The following is an 18,813-nucleotide window of genomic DNA, read 5'->3' on the forward strand; positions in this document are numbered from 1 at the left end:
AAACAGAAACTAATAAAAAAGAATAATAGCCGTTGTCGCAACAAAAAATATATTTTCAAATACCTACGCCAAAGTAGGCAAATCCGCATAATATGTGTCAAACATGAAGTGATTTTTTTTTTCCTTTTGTCCATATTGTTCAAACATTCAGTTCTACTAGTAAGGCTAAACTGTTTTATTATTTATTAATCCGTTAATTTGCACTAGAACAAAAAAAAAAGATTTATTTTCAATATCAAGATACAAGGTATCACTTATTGAAATCAACATAACTTAAGTCTAATTACATCTACTACCGCTTTCAAAGCGCATGTTTAGAAGAAGCGTTGGAACAAAGTACGCTGGTACATTTTTACTGGACGACAATTTACAAATATAGAACTCTTAAATCTTAATCATAGACGAATGAACATTGTCTACATTAAAATAAGTTTAAAACACTACTACCTATACAGGACCAATCAGATTTTATATATGTTGAATAACAACGAATGAAAACCTGCTGGTCAAAAGTAAGTTATTATGAGTGCATTAAAACCTCTATTTATTTATGTACACAAAATTATATACATGAGCATTTATTACAGTTATTCTAATACAAAGGTGGTACTTATTTCAAAAGAAATCTCTTCCAGTAGCCCCATGAGAGGAGAAATGAATTTACCTTTATTTTGAACTCTTCTACCAAATTCAATTATTTCATCAACTCGCCTTACTCAATAGTTTAATCAGCTGACTCCATTTCCGCATACAATTCCATTATACATTCAGTTTCGAGTCTCATAACAAGCATTCGACTGGTATACCAGATAATGTCTAATTAGCACAGCGGTGGGGGGTCACACGTGACCTGTATATACAACACAATTATGTTCATTCGTTTAAGCGAATACCTACGTTATACGATAAACATTTCCAGGGCTTAATTGAAAAACGAAATAATATAGGCTGTTGTTTTGGGTAGGTATTGGATTTGTTTTACTTCTGGCATTACTTCTTACTGGGGAGGTCCCTTGCATCGTGGCCACGCTGCGTCGTTTTTATAGCGCGATATATACGGTTTTTTTTTGTTTCGTTCTTTTTTTAAAAATACTGTCAATTTTTTTTCTGTGTCATCTATTTAAAATCGTGGCTTTGAATTAAGAAATTTCTTGTTTAGCGGTAACAAACTTCTAACTCTTAAAAAAAAGGCGGTTAATTTAATTGTTATTTTTTTTTAATTATAATTTTTTATTTATCGCAAAAGGGTGGTTCATTTGGCTTCTTTTTAAAAATATATTCGATTCTAATTCTTGATTCGATTTTCATTTTCTCTTTTTAATTTCTTGGCGCCAACATACAATAACAAGGTGACCAATCAAGCGTTCTCAGTTTGAAAAATAAATCCGTTTTTAATTTTTGAATTCGTAACATTCTGCCCAATGGCAGTTAGCACGTGCCTCGTTGGATGCTCCGGCCGTGTTCCGGCCATAATGAGAAATATTATCACCTCCGGCGACGTGACCTCGGCGGGACCTTCTTAATTAACGGATTTTTCCCCTAGTAACCCTAAATCGTGCGGTCCATCAGAATTTCGTATGAGGTTGAGTTATTAATGCCGACGGAATGTAAGATTTTGGTATTTTAGGGTTGTACACACATATAACTACATCTGTATTCATTACGGGGAGACCGAGCCAACAGTCTTGAAAAGATTAAAAGGCGACTAAGGGATAGCTCTTATAAGCTTGGGATTCCTCTTGTAGGCGATGGGCTAGCAACCTGTCACTATTTGTATCTCAATTCCATCATATGGCCATACAGCTGAACGTGGCCTTTCAGTCTTTTAGGGTTATCAAACAAACTAATGTACGGATGACATCGTTATCTTACTTGTGTTTGTCCAAATTGCGTGGCCCCTAGAGAGAGCATTGGTGATGGGATCAGTAGTGCACATTAAGGTACAGGTTCAAATCCCAGCGTGACCATTTTCCAATAACTATTTTCGAAGTATTTGTACATTAATTCAAATACCTACTAACCGAAGCTCTTACGGTGGGGAAAAACATCGTGAGGAAACCTGCACATTCAGGCAACTGGATATGTTACCATAAATGATCCAATACTGGTAAGGTTTACCAGCTAAAGTTGCGGAGGTCAGATGGGAGTCGCTTGTAAAAACCTTAATCACCCAATACAGGATCCATGGTCAAAGGCATACCCCGGATTCCTCTCCAGAGTGATGAGGATGCGACTGGTACTAAAGCAAAGAGAAAGAAGAAAGTTACGTCAAATCCATACATATAATAAAACTGAAACTGAACTTTGTCTGTACATTGAAGATATTTAAGAAAAAAAATTATAGGGTGTCTTTATAGGGTCAATAGAAGCCAAAACAATTTTTTTTTAGAATTTTTGTCTGTCTGTCCGTCTGTCTGTCTGTCTGTCCGTCTATCTGCCTGTATGTTTGTACGCGCATCACGCAAAATCTACCGAACGGATCTCAACGAAATTCGGCACAGATATAGTTAGTAACCTGGATTAGAATATAGGCTACTTTTTATCCTGAAATTCTATCCCAAGGGGATGAAATAGGGGGTGCAAGTTTGTATAGAACTTCGTCATTTTTTGTTCGAATTGAAAAATTATTTTTGCGTTGAATAGACCATTTATTGAGGACGGCTTTAGTCTATATAACATCACGCTGCAACTATAAGGAGCAAATAAATAATGGAAAATGTGAAAATAAAGGGGAAAATTATTCATCCTTGAGGGCTTCAATGATACCCAAAATAACTGTTCCACGCGAAAAAAGTTGCGGGCACAGCTAGTACTAAATGAAAAAGCCATTTCAGCAAGAACAATAACGTGTGTGCCACTAAATTATTCATCCAAATCTAACATAGGAAATTCAAATTTTCCTTTGTAGTTAGTTTGTCTTGTTGTGGTAATAGCTATGTAGTATAGTGACAGACCGCAGTGAGTGAGATAACAGATTCAGTGGTACGCTGTGAAAAGCAAACCGAAATCACTTCCCATTTGTAATAGTTACATACATACATACATATGGTCACGTCTTTATCCCTTGTGAGGTACACAGAGCCAACAGTCTTAAAAGACTGATAGGCCACGCTCAGTTACTTAGCTTAATGATAGAATTGAGATTCAAATAGTGACAGGTTAGCACCTGTCACTATTTGAAACTCAATGCTATCAATACAAATAAGAATAAGACCACTCCATCTCTTTTATATGGATCTTGTAAAAGGCGACTAAAGGATACGCCTACAAATTTGGGATTCTTTTTTAGGCGATGGGCTAGCAACCTGTCACTATTTGAATCTCAATGCTATCATTAAGCCAAATAGCTGAACGCTGAATTAATTCAGTCTTTTCAAGACTGTTGACTCTGTCTACCCCGCAAGGGATATAGACGTGACCATATGTATGTAAATAATTATTTTTAATTAAAATTTATTTTATAAAAAGCGACGCCTTTTCGACCTCCGTAACCTTTATAGGAGAAGCCTCAATGTGCAGATTTCCTCACGATGTTTACCTTCGACGTAAGATTCTCATACTACGAGAAAAAATTGTAATTTGAACATAATCGCTTTTGTAAGATGTGAGCCTTTGCATTGCACGCTCACCTTCGAAACACAAGTATTACTGCCAATAGATACTGACGGCCTCTGTGGCGCAGCGGTAGTGCAGTCTGTGACACCGGAGGTCCCGGGTTCAAATCCCGGTCAGGGCATGATGAGAAAAGAACTTTTTCTGATTGGCCTGTCATGGATGTTTATCTATATAAGTATTTATTATAAAATATAGTATCGTTGAGTTAGTATCTCGTAACACAAGTCTCGAACTTACTTCGAGGCTAACTCAATCTGTGTAATTTGTCCCATATACATTAAAAAAAAAAAAAAATTCTTATACATACACACACACACATATCACGTTTCTAGCAGATGTGATAGATAGAGCCATAAGTCATAAAGACTCAAATGTCACGTTTAGCTAAAAAGTCACCAAGCCAAAGTCTACTCGATATTCTTACGTTATAAAATATGTACTACTAAAACTTTCACCGTATTTTTCATCAGCGTAAACAAACTTCGTTGCGATAATTTGTTTTGCCAGCAAATGAACCGTTCCATTTTTAATTTATTTAATGTGTTTGCATTAAACCGGCCATTTGCTTTGTAATTGAATTCAGTCTCAGTCGCTCAGTGCCGTTGCAGCATCGTACATTCCTAAATGTGGACGTGTTTATAGACCACTAGCGGCCCGCCCCGGCTTCGCACGGGTGGACATATTTTTCTACCTGAAAACTTATTTATTTCAAAACAAATTTATGCCTATGTCACTTTTGAAGGTCTATTCTATATCTGTGCCAAATTTTATCAAAATCGGACCAGTAGTTTTTGAGTTTATTCCACACAAACATACAAAAATACAAATCTTTCCTCTTTATTATTAGTGTGGATTTCCTTACCGTCCCGCCGTTGTCACGGGCACAATTGTTTTTTCTCACGATAACGCGGCGGATTCTGAGTGTAAGTTTTTTTTGTTTTAAGATTTCACTATTGATTATTTTCACATTTTTCAAGCTAAAATAGGTAAAAATAAAAAAAAAATCGTTTATTTCTTTTACAACAAAGTTTACAAAGATACATTGTTAGGACTCTCTAGTAAACAAAAAATGCTTGAATCAGAGAACCCTACTCTTTCTTAACATACATTACCAGAGTAGCTGCCATAGCTGTATTGATACTTTTCTCTTTTCGACATATAATTTTCTTTATTTGAGTTTAACGTATTCTGCTTTTACTCTTTTTCAATCCTTCTGTTTCATCCTTACTTAAATGTTATTATTTGCAATTGGCCATTTTTTTTAAATTAAATAATTCCCAGTCACTAAGTCCCGCTGCAACACCGTACATTCAAATTCAAGTCAAAACGTATGGTTTAACAACATTGGTTGACGTCAAATAAATTACTAAAAACTAAGTTCACTGCCGCTTCCAAGGCGTCAGTGCAGAAGAAGCGGTAACAAACTGCACTGCAGCATTTTCTTCCTAAATGCGGTCGTGTTTATTGACCGTTTCCTCGCCGTCGGCCGTCGTCTGCTGTATGCATATTTTTATTTTGTTTTTCTCTATAATGAATTTGAAAATACTAGGCAAAGTGCTATATATTATGAGGTTTCCATAAAGTCGGTGTAGTGGTAAACAGTGTAGGTACTGCAAGGCATCATTTCTGTTATAAAAAAAACTACTTCAGATTATTTGCACTCAAAGTAAAATTTGTACCAAATAAATATATATTATTTAATACATCTAAAAAAGTTCAAATCGAAGTCATAGTTTTCGCGTTTTGCGAGTACAAACATACAGAAAGAAATTATAAAAATCCTATTTTTGGCTTATGTTGGTCTTAAATAGATTCCTTGTATTGATTTTTTGCCAATATCTTTCATGTACAGACATCGGTCACTTGCTATTTATTTATATGTACATATGTATTGCTTTTTAAGCCAAATGCGTGTTAAAATTTTTGATTACGAATTTTATTTACCACGTAAACGAAAACGAGGAGAAAATATAAATTAAAGATTTTTTTCCAACCCTGTAGAATGTTTGTAAGGACCTTTACAAAACTCTCAATTCTGAACCGAAATCTATTAAAAGTATTTTACACTAACAAAATTATAGACAAAAGGTAGTGCTTTTGAAAGGCCTTTACCGACCTGAAATCTAGTCACGACCCTTTGAAAGCCTCCATTTCTAGTACACAAACATAAAAAGCGGCCCGACCCTAATTTAATGAACTATCGAGTATTCATGTACTTGAACCGAACTGAAAGAATCCAAACTAATATAGGTAATAAATTCGATATACCGATCCCATTCACACTACCTTTGTATATTTGCTTAGTCAACCTGCTTTCGTTCATCCTCTCGACATAACCAAACCATCTAATCATTCCCTTTTCTATTCTTTTTAAGCCAAAAAAAATAGTTAAATTGGTCAATTTAACCATGGATCCAATACGGTTAAACCTATTACCTGCAAAGGTTGTGGAGGTCAGATGGGAGTCGCTTCATGTAAAAATCTGACTCACCAAATCCATGTTCAAAGACATACTCCGGGTTCCTCTCCCTCTTAGAGAGGCTAGGATGCAACCGGGACTTAGACAGTAAGAAGAAATAATTCTTTTGGCGTTAAAAGATCGGAAATCATAATACGATAACAAAGTCGAACGCTTCAACTAGTATAGTTATACGCTAGAAGTAGTATAAAATCTCTCTGGACCACAAACATATAAAAACACTCGGACCCAAAGTATCCAAGGTCGTGTAGCGAACAGCGAACGGAAAGTTGGTGAAACTCCCAATGATACGTGCTTTGCGGGTGTTGTAGTATGAGACATAAGCGCGCTTTTGGTAACTATTTAGGAAGTTGATCGATTAGGGTAAAACAAGTTACCTATAAACCTAAATTATGAGACTAGCAGGGTTTATCTTGTTTGTGACACCGGAGGTCCCGGGTTTGAATCCTGGCCAGGGCATGATGAGAAAATAACTTTTTCTGATTGGCCTGGGTCTTGAATGATTATCTATATAAGTAGCTTTCTTGCGCAGCGTATTGCTATTGCAATACAGCGCGGGAATGCTGCCTGCGTGATGGGAACCCTTCCTAGGGGTCCAAATTTAAACAATAATGTATTTAGCTTGTAATTTAGAATAGTTTTTTTTTTATTATTATTATAAAATAATTAATAGTATCTATACTAATATTATAAAGCTGAAGAGGTTGTTTGTTTGAACGCGCTAATGTCGGGAACTACTGGTTCGAATTGAAAAATTCTTTTTGTGTCGAATAGACCATTTATCGAGGAAGGCTTTAGGCTATATAACAAGTATATGGAGCGAAGTAATAATGGAAAATGTGAAAAAAAAACGGGGAAAATTATTCATCCTTGAGGGCTTCAATGATGCCTAAAATAACTATTCCACGCGGACGAAGTCGTGGGCACAGCTAGTTTATTATAAAATTTAGTATCGAACAAGTCTCGAACTAACTTCAAGGCTAACTCAATCAGTGTAATTTGTCCCGTATATATTAATTTATTTATTATATCGTGAAAGCGTACCAGTTAGTCAGGGTTTTTAATATCATATTTGTATAGTATAAATATATGCTATAGTATGGAAGTGTAGATTGACAAGTAGTACACGCCAACTTTTAAGATTATAGTTACATATTCTAATTAAAATGTTGTTCTTATTAAACCTTGTCTTACCCTATACATTTAATAAATGGTACAGTAAAAATAAATTATATATAGTTTTTGTTCAATATCATAGAGAGCTTCAAACTTTCTAATATATGTATATATGGCGTAAAAGGCGACTATGGGATAGGCTTATAAACATGATATTTTTCATTTAGGCGATGGGCTAGCAACCTGTCACTATTTAAATCTCAATTCTATCATGAAGGGAAACAACTAAACGTGGCCTATCAGTCTTTTCAAAACTGTTGGCTCTGTCAACCACGCAAGAGACATAGACTTGACTTTATGTTATGTAGGTATGTAAGAAATAAGTTTCCTTGCAAATAGTTACTAAATATGCAACAAGCTCTTACTCTAACACTGGACATTTGGCATTCAGTCCACGCCAACTCTCGGTGTCTTCTTTCACCTCGCGAAGATCGGTTGCGATCTTAGAAAATGTGAGACGTTTAATTAGATTAAGCAATTTCTATTCTACGAGAGAAAAAAAGGTTTTTTTTTAAAGCATATGGAATCCATAGGATAGATTAGATAGTAAAGTTACCTAAGTAGTGCCCTTGTACAAAGTTTTTCTTTAAGGCTGGCAATTTTTTTTCAAATTATATTTTATTACAAAATATTTTCTTTCTAACTAATATTATTATTTTTTCAGTTTGACACGGGCGGAACTGCAAGCTAAAGCACTAATGGAAAAGGCGTCTTTTCAAAAGTTATTCAGCGCAAGAGCATTTCCTATATTGACCTATGGAACAGCTAAAAGGCGGTAAAAGCATGACATATGGCTACCCGCCATTTTAAAAGACAGATTAGTCCATATTTCTCAGACTCTTTCAGGCTAACTTTAATAGCTACTAGGAGAATGAGAGCCTTCTCTTATCAAAGCTAGATGATGTGATTTTAAAGATGCTTAATGAAGTCAGAAAATATATTATTAAATGGTTAGATACGTTTCCGACACTTTTCACATAATACGCGACTATCGCCCTCCACTTAAGATGTGGAGCACTTGTATAAGAAGCCTTAAATTGGCATTTATATAATAGTGAAAGAATTTCCCAAAATTCCCATGAGAACAAGAACCAACGAAATTTCTTGTTTTACTCTAACATTATACAGTACCTACTTACCTAACCTATACTATATAGGTTAAGTAAGTACCCGCTTCTGAAAGTTAAGCGATGACCTCTCAAATAATACGTGCTCGACTATCGTTCTTTAAGAATGATAGTTAAAGAGAGCCCAAAGAGCGGATTTCCAGAAATTCCCATGTGAACTAGACTTATCGTTTCACGCGGACGGAGCTGCAGGCATAAACATTACATAAGTATAGGTTAGATACGTTCCCGCCACTGCAAGTTAAGCGGCGACCTCTCAAATAATACGTGCTCGACTATCGTTCTTTAAGAATGATAGTTAAATAGAGCCCTAAGAGCGGATTTCCAGTAATTCCCACGTGAACTAGACTTTTCGTTTCACGCGGACGGAGCTGCAGGCATAAACATTACATAAGTATAGGTTAGATATGTTCCCGCCACTGCAAATAAAGCGGCGACCTCTCAAATAATACGTGCTCGACTATCGTTCTTTAAGAATGATAGTTAAATAGAGCCCTAAGAGCGGATTTCCAGAAATTCCCACGTAAACTAGATGTTTCGTTTCACGCGGACGGAGCTGCAGGCATAAACATTACATAAGTAAAAGTTAGATACGTTCCCGCCACTGCAAGTTAAGCGACGACCTCTCAAATAATACGTGCTCGACAATCGTTCTTTAAGAATGATAGCTAAAGAGAGCCCTAAGAGCGGATTTCCAGAAATTCCCACGTAAACTAGATTTTTCGTTTCACGCGGACGGAGCTGCAAGCATAAACATTTCATAAGTATAGGTTAGATACGTTCCCGCCACTGCAAGTTAAGCGGCGACCTCTCAAATAATACGTGCTCGACTATCACCATCCACTTAAGATGCGACCCGCGTATCACTGCGTAGCCTCTAACTTGCAAAGTTCGAGGGGGATTTAGAAGCTAATAATATTTCTACAAGTCTATATATGTATATAGATAAAATAACTATCTGAATATGAAAGTGATAAATATAGTAGTAGTTACCACCATTATTAATTACCGTGTGGTTCCCGGTAATTAATATAAGGACCAGTCCATCTCTTTCCCAGAATAAACACAATTTTTCTCAGTCTTTTAAATCCCATGCTGGTCTAGTAGCAAAGAAAGAACATAGATGTGTCAGTTCTAACATCATTACATTGTAGGAGTTAATTAATGAAAAGGCTTAAGTGTGAACTTGAGATTCCTTAAGGCGATGGGCTAGCAACCTGTCACTATTTGAATCTCAATTCTATCATTAAGCCAAGCAGCTGAATGTGACCTATCAGTCTTTTGAAGACTGTTGGCTCTGTCTACCCTACAAGGGATGACATACATATATACATATGAGACGTGCTCATATGTATATATGTAACATAAAATGGATATAATATAAAACAGAACCTGACCACGAAGGGAAAAGCATTTTGTACGTGACTGTACTTTTCCTTGAAACTTTTCGATAAAATAATGATGTGTGCGAATCGCATACTACTAATTCTTGAAGGGGTCGATTCGCACGCAATTTAAATACTTCCGTGCGAATCGCCTACTAAAAAAATATTTTTATTGGAAGGGGACGATTCGCACGATCGTGTGAATAAGTTTCGTGCAAATCGACTACTAACCCGAAGCGACGAATACTAAGACGGCAGTAAGATCACTTGACAATTGTAGAAATATAATTTTGCTTTAGGAACAAAGGAACTTTTATGTAACAAAAAAAAATCTTCAAATAAATTCTCCACCAAAATTTTAAGGTACGTCTTCAGCTATAATCTTGAGTAGACAAGGTAAATGACCGGCGTCTTCACAAAGCGTCACAATGGCCCGGCTGACAAAGATGTCGACAGCGCTGACGGGGGGTTATTTCAAATTCCCTAATAATGTAATCGGTATTTCGTTGACAAAATATATTGTTAAATATATTGTTACACTAGTTGCGCCCCGGGGCTTCAACCCTGTGGGATTTCAGGATAATAAGTGTTAAAAATTTTTTATCATTCCAGGTTATGTTCTAAGCTTGTACCAATGTTATCAAAATCCCCTTAGAATTTTTTCCGTGAATAAATAAATATAATTTATACTAATATTATAAATGTGCCGTGTGGTTCCCGGCACCAATACAAAAAAGAATAGGACCACTCCATCTCTTTCCCATGGATGTCGTAAAAGGCGACTAAGGGATAGGCTAACAAACTTGGGATTCTTTTTAGGCGATGGCGCAACTAGTGTAACAATATATACATACATACATCCATATGGTCACGTCTATATCCCTTGCGGGGTAGACAGAGCCAACAGTCTTGAAAAGACTGAATGGCCACGTTCAGCTATTTGGCTCAACGATAGAATTGAGATTCAAATAGTGACAAGTTGCTAGCCCATCGCCTAAAAGAAGAATCCCAAGTTTATAAGCCTACCCCTTTGACGCCTTTTACGACATCCATTGGAAAGAGATGGAGTCCTATTCTTTTTTGTATTGGTGCCGGGAACCACACGGCACAATAAAATAAATAAACTACATACAATTAAAGTAAAGATCAAAAGTACCCGAAACCGTCGAGCTTGCATAAAAAGAGTTATGAATGTGGATGAAGCGAAGGAAGTATGCAGAGATCGTAGCAAGTGGAAAGAGGTAGTCTGCCTACCCTTCCGGGAAAGAGGCGTGATTTTATGTATGTATGTATGTACATACAATTATCTCTCCTCCCTCTATATTGTTATTAGCGTATCAACTCTGGCGTATAAAAGAGCCGTATGCGTATACTGAGACATTTTCATTATACTCGGGGCGTATCTATAAATTTTATTAAACTAGGGTGATGGTTATAATAGAGGTGCAATAAACTAATTACAAATATGAATCCACGCATGAGCTACTAAAACGTAAATCTGTCTCTAAACTGCACTCGTCCTGTACACATCGTAGGAGATAACTAAAGCAAGATACCGTTGCTAAATAAAAAGCATATTTAATAACAAAAATTTGCTTAGATCTTTGTTGTCATTTAAGAAAATATTTTTGCCAAATCAACACACAGAGATATTCTTGAAACTCTCTAAGTAACTCTTCTCTTGAAAGACTAAAAGTGTGGCGACATCTCTACGCCACAAAAACAAAATCACGCGACCCTATCAGTCAAAAACAGCGAAAAGTATAAATCGCACAAGCAAAGTTTTCACGGATTGGAGCATATATCACACACATCATCGGAGCCGCGGTCCCCAGGCATAACACCTAGCCTGGCGGAAGATCTTCCCTTTGGTGGCGGTCGAGCCATATCATATCTCCCGCTAAAGAAGTTAAGAAATCAATTGTGTGATTCTAAGCAAATTTTAATTGCTGTTACTTTAGTGTGCAATAAATGGTTTAATTAATTACCCCTGCTTCTTACAAGTATAGATACGCCAATGCAACATACAAATTATCCTAAATAATATATGTGCATATCTGTCGCAAAGTTCATAAAACATCTGAATACAAATATTATGAGACATTTATAATTAACATAAGCATGTAGACGCCGAACTCCGTAATGGGATCCCATCACATACATTTTGTTGACGGTTTTCTTAATGTTTATTTTGTTGAGGATACGAAGTTACACCAAGGGCTCCAAGTTTGTTAAGGCGACGTTAAACTGGAAATCTTAAAGGAAAGCCCTTGCCGCCGTTCCCAGCGCGACAATACAGATTTTGTCGCCTAATTTAAAAATTACAAATATATTTCAAAAAATAACACAAATTATACCTAGTGTTATTTTCGATCAATATATGTAGAAATTTGAGAACTTTAAATCCTTCTTCAATACCCTATCTTTAAAATTGGAATTCTTAATTTTTTTTTTCGTATTCATGATATATTTTTTTTTGTTATAAATCTTAACTAATCGTGTCATGCCATAAACAAAAGAAAGTCAAAGGCATGTCGAATCCCCGCAATGTATTTCAGTTACGTCGCGTTAGAAGTTTCTAAGATAAATAACTTTGTAAGTAAAATGTTCACGACGTCACCTTAACGTGTGTTAATACCACAGCGGTGTTCGTAAGTGATATAATGAGCCGGGAAGTTACGGCTGGATATATTTTGGGCTTATAAAAAAGTAGAGGTCTTGTCTATGACTTGTTTGAGAAACGCGAGTGGTTTTCGGAGGGGAGCAAAAGTGGACTCATAGACAATGTTCTACTATAAAATTCAACCATTTATCAACATTCTTAAGATTGTGGGCAATAAACTTAAATAAATAAATAGAAAAGTGGGCATGAAAATCAATAGAGGAAACTAGAATATTTATCCATCCATATAGTCACGTAACCGGACTCATGGACTTTGAGTTCTGAAGCCAACCAAGTGTAATTGAAGAAAATGGCTTTAAGAAGCTTGAAGTTTCATTTCACATGTTTATGACAAGTTGTTATCTTGTAAGACTAGGGTTTTAGTGTCCGTGTGACGTCATATATAACAATGTCACTAAACGAAGGGTTTTATGACTGGAATCCGCTTGAGCGACCGTCCTAATAGTTTAACGAGTATGTACAATATTTTTAACCTTCATAAAAAATACATATTAAAAAGTCTATATCCCTTGCGGGGTAGTTAGAGCCAACAGTCTTGAAAAGAATGATAGGCCATGTTCAGCTGTTTGGCTTTATGATAGAATTAATTTTTTTTTATTCAAGACTGTTGGCTCTGTCTACCCCGCAAGGGATATAGACGTGATTATATGTATGTATATAATAGAATTATTTTCAGGGTGTTAGGATATACATTCTGTGTAAATAGTATTTCTAACTTGATGCTGGCCATAAAGAAAAAAAGTACTCAAAATAAGCCAATATTTCAATTTGAACATTCTCATAAAATATAAGATTCGCAATAACATTTTTTTTATTATTATGTTGTAACTGTTTTATAAGCAATAAATAATAAATTGATAGGTTTATAAAATAGAAAAAGAATAGGACCATTCCATCTCTTCCCCATCTTCAAATTTATTAATTGGTGCCGGGAACCACACGACTTTGAACTTATCAATACCACTTGAATCATATTTTAATAAATAAACATTCGAAAATATAAATCATCTCTATTAAGTAAGCATATTAAATATATAGTCTAAATCGCGCAAGCAAAGATTTCAGGGATTGAAGCTTATATACAACCTCCGACACAACCAGTGGCGTTCGAGCCGAATCATCGCTCCCAACACAAATATGTTAAAATAGGAAAAACTAGCTTCGTTTCACAAAACGTATTTACTGAAAAAACACTAGAAATTTTACGAGTATTATTGTGTAAACACGGTACGGTACTCTAAAAATAATTGAAGAAATGTTTTTGTTTAGTTATTTTTTTATACAGATGATGCATTGGCAATCAAACGCCTATATTTTATACAGTTCGTGTTTATTTTTTTCTATTTAAATTTAGAATAGTGAACGTTAATAACTCTTCAAAAATGGAACACGTATCAGTGGCAAAATTAATATGGGAATTTAAATCTCCGGGTAAATATTATTTGTTTATTTGAAAACTCTTTATTGCACATAAAAATAAATATAACAAATTACAAAACAGTCATTGGATTTAGAATTTTAACCCAATTGAGATTTCTTCAACCAAATATATTTTCTCTTTTATAATGGAAACTAGAATGAGGGCTCGAACGGTTAAATACTTCATCTCGTTCCCATAGATATCGTAAAAGACGACTAAGGGATATGATTATAAACTTGGAATTCTTCTTTTAGGCGATGGGCTATTACTATTTGAATATCCATTCTATCATTAAGTCAAACAGCTTAACGTGCTCTTTCAGTGTTTTTAAGACTAAATTCTGTCCACCCCGCAAGGGATGTAGACGTGATTATATCTATCTACGTAGGTGTTAAAAAAAAATACACTTTTTGGTCGCCTTACGCCAACATACATAAGTCATACATTTAAAGTACTCATTATTTCATTATTTTTCAGTGGATTACATAGACGAATGGACTTTAATGAAATCCCCTATGCCTATGCTAATCATATGGGCTTCATACATAATATTTGTGTTTAAAGCTGGCCCAGAATACATGAAAAACAGACCAGCATTCCGTTTACATACACTTTTAGCATTGTATAACCTTTTCCAAGTTGGATTCTCTATGTATGTTCTATATAAAGTTAGTATAAAGATTTTATATTATATTTATTAAGCCAAACAGCTGGACGTGGCCTATCAGTCTTTTCAAGACTGTTGGCTTTGTCTACCCCGCAAGGGAATTAGACGTGATTATATGTACGACAAAATTGTCTTGAGATTATTGATTCTGTCTACCCCGTAACAAAAAAACATGATTATCGTATCTGTAATTTGAGGCATATATACATATATTAAGTATATATATTAACTTAGTTTCTTCAGAATAACGACGAAAATGAACAGTTATAGCAAATGCAGCCGAGCTGTTTGCCTCACTAAATATAATGTGGACTTATTGATATAAAAATATTAAAATAGGATGGTACTGTGGGCTCAAGAGATACCATCAGGAGTAGCACGTCGCCTAAACTGTTGTATGGGAGATGGCCCAGGTATATTCTGAGCTGTGTGTACTTACATTATTACTATTTTTTTTACAGGGCTTAGAAGTACTCCGTCCTGTCGGTTACATCGGTGTGACGTGTAACGTGGATTCGGATACAATGAAACAGGTTTATAAACATGCATATATGTTACGTCTATATGCCTTTAAGGGTAAACAGAGCCGACAGTCTTGGAAAGACTAAAAGGCAACGTTCAGTTGTATAGCTTAATGATGGTATTGAGATTCAATTTTTTTCTGATTGGCCTGAGTCTTGGATGTTTATCTATGTATATAAGTATTTATTATAAAATATAGTATCGTTGAGTTAGTATCTCGTAACACAAGTTTCGAACTTACGTCGAGGCTAACTCAATCAGTGTAATTTGTCCCAAAAAAAAAAAAGCCTTAGTCGCCTTTTACGACAACCATGGAATGTTGAATGATGAGATGGAGTGGTCATACTATAATTGTGCCGGGAACCACACGGCAAGGGAAAAAGGTTCAATAAAACAATTTAAAAGCAGACACAGAGAAAAAGAGACTAACTTTTTCTCACGAGTCACGTCAAATCTTCATATGTTAATATTATAAAGCTGAAGAGTTTGTTTGTTTGTTTGAACGCGCTTATCTCAGGTACTACTGGTTCAAATTAAAAACTTCTACTTCAGAGAAGTTTTACCTATTTAGATGTAAGTACAGTGGGCTCAGATGACCTCTGTGCCTCCTCGCCTTGATTGGTGTATGGGAGGTGGCCCAGGTATATGTACAGCCGCGTGTACATAACACATAAAAGGCAAAGAAAAACCTTTCAAAAGTGTATTATGTTTTCAGATATCAAGCGCTATATATCTTTACTTGTCAGCTAAGTTGATAGAACTCTTGGACACCATATTCTTCGTTCTGAGGAAGAAGCAGAATCAGGTACCAGAATTAGCCAGAAAGTTTACATAATTTTTAGTTACAGTGCAGTGCCGTGTGGTTCCCGGCACCAAAACAAAAAAGAATAGGACGACTCCATTTCTTTCCCATGGATGTCTTAAAAGGCGACTAAGGGATAGGCTTATAATCTTGTGATTCTTTTTTTAGGCGATGGGTTAGCAACCTGTCACTATTTGGATCTCAATTCCATCATTAAACCGAGCAGCTGAATGTGGCCATTCAGTCTTTTCGGGACTATTGGCTCTGTCTACCCCGTAAGGGATATAGACGTGACTTTATGTATGTATATGTATGTTTTTAGTTACATGCATATATTTTATACGTAGGTATATTTTACCAATTTTTTTAATATGCACTTTTGTGAAGTGACTGACGAGCAACCTTCCCCGCAAGTTAGTCGTCTGTATGTCGTCCTCCTAACGTCCGACCGCGTCTCTCGCGGGGTAGACAGAGCCAACAGTCATCAAAAGGATGAAAAGCCACGTTCATCTGTTTAGCTTAATGATAGAATTGAGATTCAAATAGTGACAGGTTGCTAGCCCATTGCAAAAGGCGACTAAGGGATAGTCTTACAAACATGAGATTCTTTTTTCAGGCGATGGGCTAGCAACCTGTCACTATTTAAATCTCAATTCTATCATCAAGCCAAAAAGCTGAACGTGGCCCATCAGTCTTTTCAAGACCGTTGGCTCTGTCTACCCCGCAAGGGTGATACGTGATTATATATATGTATGTATGTAACCTAATTGCACCCCTCTTTATATACATACATACATACATACATAAAATCACGCCTCTTTCCCTGAGGAGTAGGCAGAGACTACCTCTTTCCACTTGCCACGTTCTCTGCATACTTCCTTCGCTTCATCCACATTCATAACTCTCTTCATGCAAGCTCGGCGGTTTCGGGTACTTTCGACCTGACCCTTTACCAGGACGTCCTTAATTTGATCAAGATACCTTCGTCTAGGAATAGGATGCACCCCTCTTTTTCGTCAAGATCACCTCTATACCTTTGCTTGCAGGTGACATTCCTCCACGTATACCACCACAGCGTCATGCTGTTCAGCACTTGGCTCACTCTGAAGTTCGAGCCGTCATTCAGCCCTATATTTCTGGGCACGCTGAACTCTTTCGTCCACGCGATCATGTATACATATTATGGACTTTCAGCATTCCCGTCACTGACTAAGTGTTTGTGGTGGAAGAAGTATATTACTACTGTTCAATTGGTAAGATCTTCTTTATTATATACTAGAGGCCGTCCGCGACTTCGTCCGCATGGAAACCCTATCAATCCCGCGGGAACACCGGGATAAAAGTAGCCTATATGTTATTCTGGGTCTTCAGCTACGTACATACCAAATTTCATCGTAATCGGTTCAGTAGTTTTTGCGTGAAAGAGTAACAAACATCCGTACTGACATATAAACTTTCGCATTTATAATATTAGTAGGATATTTCTTCTTTATCTTATACCTCACTGGGTAGACAGAACCTTTAGTTACAAACTCGAAATATAATTTGAATTATAGCTGAAGAAAGTTACATCGAAATCGGTCATGTAGTTCCAGAGATAATTGTAAACAAATAGAAAAACACATCAACCGATAGAAAGATAGTTCATATCGCTACCAACAATTTTTTCCCGAATTCAATGTAGACTTTAGACATTGAAATTTTATTTAGCTACAGCCTTTTGTCCGCGGTTTTGATCGCGCGCATTGGCGTAAATCAGAAATAGTACGTGAACAGTCTTTGGATTCGTATCCATCTAGTAACCCCTCACGGGTTTTTTTGTCTTTTTATTTTGACACATACAGATTTACTCTTCTACGGACTATTCCAACTAATATTATAAATGCGAAATTAAGTTTATTCGTTGGTTTTCTCTTCACGCGTTATTTACTAAAACAATCTTTTTGAACAAACAAAAGCTGAACGTGGCTTATCAGTCTTTTCAAGATTGTTGGCTCTATCAACCCTACAAGGGATATAAACGTGATTATATGTATGTATGTATGCAATTCTTTTTGAAATCTTCCGTATACTTATATAACTAAGAGTCTAACTTAACGAAACTTGACTGCCTGTAGAACTTTGTTTATTTAATTGTTTGATATGGGAGTGAGAAGACCTAGACTAACGTATCTTGATCAAATTAAGGACGTCCTGGTGAAGGGTCAGGTCAAGAGTACCCGAAACCGCCGAGCTTGCATGTAGAGAGTTATGAATGTGGATGAAGCGAAGGAAGTATGCAGAGATCGTGGCAAGTGGAAAGATGTACTACTCTACCCTTCCGGGAAAGAGGCGTAATTTTATGTATGTATGTATTGTTTAATATAATCAGCAATTTTGTTTCAGTGGCAATTCGTAATGGTCTTCTTGCATACTTTATCAAACTACGCCATCGGAACCTGCCCCCCTTCATACATTCTCCTCACTACAATCACGTTCAATTCCTGGTTTTTCCTTTACCTTTTCGGTAGATTCTACATCAATTCATATCTGAAAAATGAAGGAAAGTCTTGTAAAACTGAAAATGGAAAAAAGAACAATGGTTTTACAAAAGGGAATGATGAAAATGAACGCAGTGACGGAGTTGCTGTTAAGAAAATGGTGACATTTCTTTCGTCTGGTATAGCAAGCGCGTATCAGTATGAAAAGAGTGAGCAATTTGTGAAGTAATCATCCTAATTTATAATATACAAAGTTTGTTTGTTTGTTAACACTTCACGCATTATCTAATGAACCAACAATACAATTAAGAATCTGGAGAAGGACATACGACTGAGGAAGGAATATTTCATCCCAGTAAAAACTATATTTCCCGTGGGATTTGCGAAAAAACTGTATTCCTTTGTAAGTGGCGCTAAATTCGCGTATGCTAAGCTGCGGTTAAATTTGGTAGCTTAT

The 18,813-nt window shown here is 36.1% G+C and overlaps 1 protein-coding gene across 1 annotated transcript; it reads left to right on the forward strand.

The window, feature by feature from the left end:
* Nucleotides 1-10,210: 10,210 nt before the first annotated feature.
* LOC106132259 (elongation of very long chain fatty acids protein 7-like) lies at nt 10,211-18,585 on the forward strand. Its single transcript, XM_060947770.1, has 5 exons — nt 10,211-10,280; nt 14,363-14,523; nt 15,790-15,879; nt 16,923-17,129; nt 18,262-18,585. The coding sequence occupies exons 1-5, from the start codon at nt 10,211-10,213 to the stop codon at nt 18,583-18,585; spliced, it is 852 nt and encodes a 283-aa protein (XP_060803753.1).
* The last annotated feature ends 228 nt before the right edge of the window (nt 18,586-18,813 follow it).

Source organism: Amyelois transitella, chromosome 14 (genome assembly GCF_032362555.1).
Source record: "Amyelois transitella isolate CPQ chromosome 14, ilAmyTran1.1, whole genome shotgun sequence".
NCBI lineage: Eukaryota > Metazoa > Arthropoda > Insecta > Lepidoptera > Pyralidae > Amyelois > Amyelois transitella.

What these genes read in the sequence shown, in the direction of transcription:
- LOC106132259 (XM_060947770.1), top strand. Translation starts at nt 10,211, where the DNA reads ATGGCCCGGCTGACAAAGATGTCGACAGCGCTGACGGGGGGTTATTTC. An exon ending in ATTCCCTAATAATGTAATCG is followed by an intron (nt 10,281 to 14,362) that starts GTATTTCGTTGA and finishes ATTATTTTTCAG; the next exon opens with TGGATTACATAGACGAATGG. An exon ending in TGAGGAAGAAGCAGAATCAG is followed by an intron (nt 15,880 to 16,922) that starts GTACCAGAATTA and finishes CTTTGCTTGCAG; the next exon opens with GTGACATTCCTCCACGTATA.